General features: G+C 35.8%; 1 protein-coding gene and 1 long non-coding RNA gene across 4 annotated transcripts; one reads left to right on the forward strand and one right to left on the reverse strand.

Moving 5' to 3' along the window:
* Window positions 1-1,764: 1,764 nt before the first annotated feature.
* LOC136229576 (uncharacterized) lies at window positions 1,765-7,892 on the forward strand. 3 transcript variants are annotated; one of them, XR_010689173.1, is made up of 8 exons: window positions 1,765-1,891; window positions 2,000-2,121; window positions 2,194-2,409; window positions 2,605-2,923; window positions 3,009-3,857; window positions 3,952-4,029; window positions 6,643-6,736; window positions 7,386-7,892. It is a non-coding gene; the product is annotated as an uncharacterized lncRNA (long non-coding RNA). The 3 variants fall into 3 exon arrangements; XR_010689167.1 differs by having other exon boundaries at window positions 3,009-4,029; XR_010689168.1 differs by lacking the exons at window positions 6,643-6,736; window positions 7,386-7,892 and having other exon boundaries at window positions 3,952-4,082.
* On the reverse strand, window positions 2,033-3,852 carry LOC136229569 (cytochrome P450 71AP13-like). Its single transcript, XM_066018448.1, has 2 exons — window positions 2,896-3,852; window positions 2,033-2,815 (listed from the first exon to the last, which is right to left on the reverse strand). Exons 1-2 carry the CDS (start codon window positions 3,850-3,852, stop codon window positions 2,201-2,203), a joined length of 1,572 nt encoding a protein of 523 aa, XP_065874520.1. The 3' UTR covers window positions 2,033-2,200.
* Window positions 7,893-9,209: the final 1,317 nt, after the last annotated feature.

A 9,209-nucleotide genomic window follows, 5' to 3' on the forward strand; every position in this document is an offset into this window, starting at 1 on the left:
GAAATGAAAAAACCTTGAGTTAAATTTTGTTGAAGAAATCTTGTAATCCCCATTACATAGAAAAATGACTTGAATTCTCATTACATTGTCATCTAAGCTCTCATTTCTCAAATCTCACGTCTAGGGGTGTGCATCGGTACAAAACCGAACCGAATCGAAAAAACGGAATGCCGAAATGATCAAAATAATTCAAACCGACACCGAACCGAATAATAGGTAAAACCGAATTAAAACCAACCGAAATATGCGGTTTAGTTCGGTTTAAACCGAACAAACCGATTAAGTTAAAAATAACAAATAACAAATAAAAATCACTATATTTTCTCATTAAAGTTACCTACCTCAACAACAAAAAAAACAACAAAAAAATTGAAATATTTCCAATATATATATATATATATATATATATATATATATATATATATATATAAATGTAAAATATGTCTAATTCGGTGCGGTTCGATTTTTTTACATTTTCTGTCAAACCGAACCGAATACCGAAATACACTTAAAATTAAAACCGATTCCGAACCGAATTGTTAAAAAAACCGAATTCACTCGATTCGGTATGCGGTTTAAACTGAACTGATGCACACCCCTACTCACGTCTCAAAAAGTAGAAAAACATGAAAATTGAAAACGAGAAAAATGAATAAAAAACGAAAAACCGAAAAAATGCGAAAAATGAAAAGAAAAACGAAAAACCGGAAAAAGAGAAAATAGAAAAACAGTGAAAAATGTTGCAAAATGGAAATTAAAAAAACGGTAAAAATTGTTGAAAATGGAAATTAAAAGAAACGAGAAAAAGCGAACTATATACTAATTTATTGATTTCGGTTAATCTAATTTTGTATTTGATTTCGATTCGATTTTTCACAAGCACGCTTTTCATGTTTTTCGTTGATTTTAATTATGTAAATAAAATTTTATGATTTCATTTAATTAGAAAAATATAAGTATTGTAATAGTTATTACATTACATCATAATTGTCAACCAAACATGGTAATAGAATTACTATTCCATTCCATACCATTACAACTTTGATTACATTACGACCTTGATTATATTACATTGCATTACGGCATACCAAACGGACCCTAAGAGTCTCTCAATCCTTTCTATTAATAGAGAGTCTCTCTACATTTCTTAGTGCCTCTTAATTTATTTTTTATTAATAATTTATTATTGTATAATCTCTCTCCTCACACTATTGGTAGATATAACAACACTTAATAATTTCAATGATGAAATAATAAATAAAGGCCCTGTTTGGTAAAGAGCGTTTTGGAATAAAAAGAGCGATTTTGACCAACTTTAGAGGTTTGACCACCGAAACCGTTGATTGGAGTGTTTGGTGGAGAGAGTTTTGAGAGAGTTTTGGGATGAAAACGCTAATTTAGAAAAAGCTCATTTTAGGAGCTTTTTCAATTATCGTTTTGCAATATTAAAATTAATGGACTTCTTTAACCCTAATAGATAGACTCTCTTTTCTTCTGCGTCAAAATTAATGCCCTTATTCGTCTTTTTGCATAAACCGCTATTATCAATCAACTAATTTTTACCAAACATGTCTACACAAACAGCTAGTCAAATCAGCTAATGTAATCAGCTAACGTAATCCGCTAACAGCTAATTCCCAAACAGGGCCAAAGTGTGAATATAAAAAGTATTATTGGAGATGATATATCTTAATAGCTTTTAAATCACTGAAAATTAATTATTTATATTATTTTTAAAGAGTGTCGGGATAACCTACCATTTAATCCAGTTTTGTAATTTTCGCTTGTGCTCCCAAATTCATGTCCCTACTCAACAATAACGAAACTACTTTTCCGTCATGGTTTGCTCAATTGTTTCACTTTCATCCTTGCAAACGAACACACTGCTTAGGTTTGCAAGCTCTGTTGTTAGGATTCCTTTTGTTCTCTCTCCATTTGGGATAAATTGATAATGATTTTTTCTCTTTTCTGATACATTGTGCTTGTGGTTTTAGCGCAGGTTATAAGATTGGACTGATTGGGGCTCAAGGTGTTTGATATAATGCGCAAGAGAGTTTATTTCCTGGATAACAATGAAGACTCCAGACGAAGTACAAAGATTATTGTCAATTACTAGTAACTGTAAGATTTCTACCGCAGATAGTAGAAGATTTCTATAAAAAGAGTTTGTATTCAACTTTATTGTATGTTTAGGGTTTATTTAGTACTGGAAATGTGGTTTGGCGATGACGTACAGAGGAGCTGTCCTGTGCATTGAGATGCCAAAAGCTTCACTATTATCAATATCTTGAGCTTTTTCTCCTGCTGGAAGTTCCCAATCAAAGCTGTGCATAAGTTGAGCTAAAGCAAGCTCAATACTTGCTGTTCCAAAATGAATAGCTGGGCAGCTTCTTCTACCAGCTCCAAAAGGTATGAGCTCAAAGTCCCGCCCCTTGAAATCTATGCTGCTTCCCATAAATCTTTCTGGTTCAAACTTTTCAGGATTTTTCCATTGTTTTGAATCCCTCCCCATTGCCCATACATTTACATAAATTCGTGTTTTAGTTGGAATGTTGTACCCATCAATGATTACATCTTCCATGGATTCTCTTGGGACTAAAACAGGAACAGGTGGATGTAATCGGAAGATCTCTTTGATTACAGCTTTCATATAGTGCAGCTGAGGCAGATCGGGTTCTTGCACAACTCTTCTCTCACCAATCAGGCTCCGGATTTCAGCTTGTGCTTTTTCCATGACTCTGGGATTCATAATCAGCTCTGTCATCGCCCAATCAAGAGTTATGAAAGTCGTATCAGTTCCTGCAGCAAACATGTCCTGCAACAACATAACATCGCCAATTGAAAATCATTCATCCGGAATTTGTGAATGAATTGAAGAAAGTACTAATTACTCACCAAGATGACTGCTTTAACGTTATCCATGGTAAGAAACACATCTGCTGTTCGATTCTTGTGTATATCAAGTAAGACATCTAAAAGATCCTTATGCTCCTCTTGTTTCCCCGCAGAGTTCAAATGTTCACTTATGATTTCATCAAAAAACTGATCGAACCTTTGGAAGGTATTAAGGAGTTTCGATTTCATTCCTGTTAAGCTATGTACAAACTCCATGGAAGGAAAATAGTCTCCGAGACTGAATCCTCCAAGCAGCTCCTGATAATCCTCGAGCATCTTTTGGAAACCATGCTTATCACACTCTCCTCCACGAGAGAAGCTCCTTCCAAGTGTTACCCTGCAAAGAACATCATTTGAATATAGCCTAATCATCTTGCTAAGATTGATAGGTCCACGAGAAGATGATGAATCTGCTGCACATCTTTGAATTAAAGAAGCAACCTCTTCTTCCCTAACATAGCCAAATGATTGGACACGCTTGGCACTGAGCAACTCAAGTATGCAAATTTTCCTTACGCTCCTCCAATAAGCACCATAAGGAGCAAAGGCAATATCTGTGCAGCCGTAGAAGAGAAATTTGGCTGAGAAGAGTTGAGGACGGCTTGAAAGTGCAAGATCATGAGTTTTCAGCACTTCCTTAGCCAATCTAGCAGATGAAATTACAACAGTTGGGATCTGACCTAACTGTAGAAACATGATTGGACCATACTTGTGAGATAGGCGAAGAAGAGAAACGTGAGGCATGTTACCCAGCTGGTGAAGATTGCCAATAATTGGGAACTTTGGTGGACTTGGTGGGAGATTGAGCTTTCTTTTCCTGTGGTTTTCCTTTAGGAGAAACTTCATGACGAGTGCTATTAGAATGAACGCCAAAAGCAACACGGGCTTGGGGAGTTCCTTCAGCCATTGTAGGAGGAAAGCCATTGGAGATACCCCTGATGAGATTTCGGTGGTCATGATCGGTATGTTTGTTCATATCACTTGCTATTTTAATATTATTACTTTTATTATAGAACTGTATATTGACTTTAACGATGGGTCATGTGGCCATGACAGAATGACTTTTGTTACTATGTTATTACAAAGGATTGGCCTTAAGGGCCTAGACTCAAGGCACGTGTTCGAGAACATAAGGTGCATATATATATATATATGTATATACTCTTTTTAACTTCATACTTGTCACTTGATATTCTTCTTCGAAGGGGCAGAGCCAGAGGGGGTGGGGAGGCCCCGACCCTCGTGCCCCGCCGGAAAACCCCAAAGAGAGGTTTTTCTTCCTAGAGCTCCAGCCATGGCTGAAGGTTTTTGTGTCGGGAAGAACTCTCTTTTAATATGCAAGAAAATGGAAGAGAGAAATGCTTTCTACGGGAAATAATTACGAGAGTGCCACTGTTTAGGTACCAATCTAATGAATGTTGTGATAGGATAAGGTGATTTCAGGTTTAGGATATTGGGCAGGGCGGTGGCCTGTTTGATACACTGGCTGTGCTTATTATTTTTTTTATTTTTTATGTTAAGGTGTTGTGCTTATTTTCTTAATTGTTCATTGGTATAAAATCCGCAAGCCGAGATTTCACCACTAACAAACATATAAAACATTCCTAAATTGTGAAAATTATATAAAGCATCAAAACAACAAAACAAATAATAACGGTCATAATTCAACCATAATTATTTACTTATATAATTAGGATTCTAAATTAAACAATAAATAAATTCAATAATTTTGTTTTTTTAGTTCATTAGTTTTTTTATTAGCTAATTTTTTTATAATTGTCTGTTTTTTTTTTACCAAAAGAATCAATATATTAAAGAAGAGGACTTGCATCCTCGATAATAGTGTTTGACAACCAAATAGGCAAAATAGAAAAAAAACAATCGCTAGCATTGGAACAGGCCCGCCTAGCTACCAAATGAGCGGTCCTATTCGCTAAACGAGAAACATACGCTAATTTAAAACTGGGTTGAGCATTAAAAATGTCCTTGCAATCCTGTATGATCAAGCCAAATTCTGTATAATCCTGTCGGTAAGAGAGAACCACATCCACAACTACCTTAGCATTTGACTCAAACTCAACATGGGTAAAATTTTGACTAGCAAGCCAACATAAACATGTGCGTACCGCTAAAGCTTCGACAATTTTTGGTTCCTTCATGCCATTTATTAGACACTTGCTACCAAATAAAAATGAACCGAATTCATCTCTTACCACTGCACCCAAGCCGCATCTCCCTTCCGAAGCAAAAATTGCCGCGTCCATATTGCATTTTACCGCTCCTGTGGCTGGCGGAAGCCAACGGTTTGGACCCGACACTGAGGTTCTGCCCTGTATGGCTCGTTTTGTCGGGGCTGATCTGAAAGCTTTCCAGTCCCGAGCTTCGTCAGCAACCGATCTCCAGCTCAGGTCCGGTGGCCACCACTCCTCCTTCCACAGTACCCTGTTCCGGTGTTCCCATATTGCCTTCAAAGCACAGCAGATTCTTTCACATCTTTCTGGTGTTTGACTTCCGAGTTCTTGTAATAACCACTGGGGGAAAGTCAAGCTACCAACTTGTGGTATCGTCAAACCAGCAATCCTCCAGATTTCACCTGCAAAAGAACAAACTGTGAATAAATGACAATTCGTCTCATCCTCCTCCACACACGTCGGGCATTCAATAGATATCGGGACTCTTCTTTGGGCAAGTCTAGACCGGGTAGGTAAACACTTTGCACACACTTTCCAGAGAAATAATTTCAGTTTTGGTGGTACATCCAAATTCCAAAGCCTTTTCCACCCCTCACTCACAATTCCCTCCTGTTTCAACAACATTCCAGTAATATATCCAGATCTAACATTATAAACCCCATCCTTTGACCAATGCCATATCCTCACATCCTCCTTATCCCTCAATGGTAAGATGATATCACAGATGTCAGAAGCTTCAGATTCACTAAAATAGCCCCTCAATTTGTCCATATCCCATCTCCTTCCATCTTCTTCTAATAGATCCCCTACCCTCAAATCCTCTAACCCAGGAATTAGATAAGAATGCACTCTAAAGTCATCTAGTTTTGGCACCCAATGGTCCTTCCATACTTTTATCCTTCTACCATTCCCCACCCTCCATCTCACCCCTCTCTCAAGAATACTCAGTCCACTCCAAATACTCCTCCAAACCATACTAGGATTATTGCCTAATTTGAAGAGCAGTAGGTCCACCCTTGGAAAATATTTAGCCTTGAAAATTCGACTTACTAAAGTATTTGGGTTATTCATCAACTTCCACCCTTGCTTTCCTAACATTGCTAGATTAAATACATGCAGATCCTTAAAACCCATCCCTCCCATATCTTTTGCATAACACAGTTTAGCCCAATCAAACCAATGAATTGCCCTTCTCCCATCTGTTAATCATTGATTTTATCTTATTTTTATAAATATGTTTAAGTAGCATTTAATTTTTTTATACACACGGTCTAGCCCCCCGAGGTTTCAATACTGGCTCCGCCATTGCTTCTGTTTGTCTATCGCATTTTATGTTTGAGTGGAGTGGAAGTGACTATTCTTTAGGTGTCTGCTCTTAATCCATCTCTAGTCTAGTCTTTCTATATTTATTTAAGTCTCTTTATATTATTATTTAGACCAAGGGTTAATATTAATCTTATTTAAATTAGATTAGTAGTTGAGATTAGTCAAACATTTGGTTTACACAAAACAGAAAAAAAACCTAGTGAAAACACAGAACCGCACCTTGTTTCAGGCTCCAAGACCTTGACGAGGCATGTAAGTTGAGAGTTTATTAAACAGGGCCCCACTTTTGCAGTCAATGCTCACTATCTTCAGCTTTGAGTGAGGTGAGTCTTTAACAACTATGATTCATAATTCTTTGTTAATTATATATTTATATTTTTGCAAGACCGAGGATAGTTTCATTTTGGGTTTTGGAACTAGTGTTTTATCTTTTCTTGTTTGCTTGGGATTGCCATTGGGTTCTCAAACTTCAAGCAAGGGTTTAGATACTCATGTTCCAAGTAAATGCATGATTTCTTTACATTATTCTTATGTAAATAGTTTTGAGATGGAAAAGTGATGGTAGTGTTTTGAGTCTTGATTTGGAGCTTAGCCTATATAATTATGGATATGGAGTTTACTTTCATGGTCTGTCATAATTTGAAGTAACGGTCAAAATTACCCTCAAACTTGGTGGCAGTAAGAATTAATTTGACCTAAATTGAAGTTCAGGTATCAAATCTACTCGTCCTTAAAATTGGCAAATTTTGACAAATTGATCTAAGTTTTATAATTTTTTGTATTAAAACTGATAATATCCAAGTCAATTTGTCAAATTTTGCGAACTTGAGGGTGAGTGAATACCTATATTTCGGTTTTGTGCTAAATTGATCCTTTATGCCAACTATATGAACCATTTTGACTATTAATTCGTCATAAAGACGAATGCAACATTACTTAGAAGTTGTCTTAGTTGACTTCTGGTTATTGCAGTGTTCTCGACAATGCCAATTATGTAACTATCAGAGTGCCTTTTGGGGATTCTCACTTCTCTTGGAAGATTAATGTCTTATGCTATATGTGTTTCAACAATATTTGCATGTAGATTTTCGTCAGCAAATATAATCTCCGATTCAGTTTTACTTTCAGAGGCTCCGACTCAACTTGGTTAAGCAGTCCGTTTCTTCAGTAGGTGCTGAGGCTTGTTCTTCTTCTGAATCTTTGCTAGACTTCTCTGCATGGTTAGTCTCATCGAACTCAACATGTACTGACTCTTCCAGTACAAGAGTTCGTTTATTATAAATTCTATAGGCTAAGATGTTTGTTGAGTAGCCAAGAAAAATGGCTTCATCAGCTTTAGAATCAATTATAGCAAAATTGTCTTTAGTATTCAATATAAAACATTTATAACCAACAACTTAGAAGTATCTTATCTTAGGCTTTCGCCGTTTCCATAGTTCATGTAAGGTTTTCTTCAGAATAGGTCTAACTAGAACCCTATTGAGAATATAACATGTTGTGTTAACAACTTGTCCCCAAAAATTACTTCGAAAGCTTATTTTCGGTCAACATTGTCCTAGTCATTTCAACCAGAGTTCTGTTCTTCCTTTCAACTACCCCATTCTGTTGAGGAGTTCTAGGAGCAAAAAAATTATGGTCAATGTTTCTAGTTTCACAGAATTCATCAAACATTTGGTTTTTGAATTTTTCAATATTATTACTTTTTATATGAGCTATTTTTAAGTCATTCTCAATCTTCTTATAGAGTGCTGAGAATGTCTCAAATTTCTCACCCTTGCTACTGAGCAAGATGGCCCATGTATATCGAGAATAGTCATCTACTGCAACTAAAGAAAATCCTCTTCCGCCTAGACTTAGAGGCTGAATAAGACCAAAGAGATCTATTGAAAGGGAAATAGGCAAACGTATAGCAGCGAAAATATAAAAATTTTAACATATTTCCATTAACCCAAGATCCGTTAATCGTTATTTCATATAAAGAGGGATAAAAGAAATACCTTTCAGAAGTTCTATCTACCGTTGCAAACGAAGTGCCCACAACTCTTACTTCGAGTTCCCGAGCACAAAACAAAAACAATGGAAGACCAAGTTAGAATCAACCGTTTATAACAACCAAAGTATATTGTCTCTAATTAATCAACACAAGATCAAGGATAAAGAGAAAGAGATGAAAATTAATTGAACGGAAGGAAGCGGTAGATAATCTCATCCTCGAACAAGGGGGTCGAAATTCTCTCTCTTATTTTGCTTAGTGTATTTCGAAAATCACTAGGTAGGGGGGTATTTATAATCTCTTGTATCTAATCCCAAGTTAGATAGAATTAGGTTACTGAATAAGAATTTAATTCGGAATATAATTCTTAATTATTATCTATTAATATATCAAAATATAAAGATAATAATAATAACCTTATTTGATAATAATAGGAGTAATATAATCTAATTAAAACTCCTAATTTATTTATCCTTGAATTAATTTAATTCATGATCTCAATATAATTAGAATTGATAAAATAAAATTAATTATTTATGTATCTACTATACATAAAAATCGCCCCCTACAGTTACTGGGCCCTATTGGGCTCAGTTGAGATTCCGTCAATTAATTAACATTTGTTTCTCTTTTGGGTTCCAAGTCTTATGTGTGACCCATTAGGTTCTTATTGCTTCTAGCCGTATGCAACTATTAAATTTAATTTTCAAAGAATTATATTTAATCTTTGCATAACGGAATGATGTACAAAGTATGTGATTAGCAAGTCCGTAATCATTCCCCTAGAGCTATAAGAAGACAGG

The sequence above is a fragment of the Euphorbia lathyris genome, chromosome 1, assembly GCF_963576675.1.
Source record: "Euphorbia lathyris chromosome 1, ddEupLath1.1, whole genome shotgun sequence".
Classification (NCBI taxonomy): Eukaryota; Viridiplantae; Streptophyta; class Magnoliopsida; order Malpighiales; family Euphorbiaceae; genus Euphorbia; species Euphorbia lathyris.

Coding starts and splice junctions, on each gene's coding strand:
- LOC136229569 (XM_066018448.1), bottom strand. CDS start 3,852: ATGACCACCGAAATCTCATCAGGGGTATCTCCAATGGCTTTCCTCCTA. Junction 2,816..2,895: donor ACGTTAAAGCAGTCATCTTG/GTGAGTAATTAG, acceptor ATGTTGTTGCAG/GACATGTTTGCTGCAGGAAC.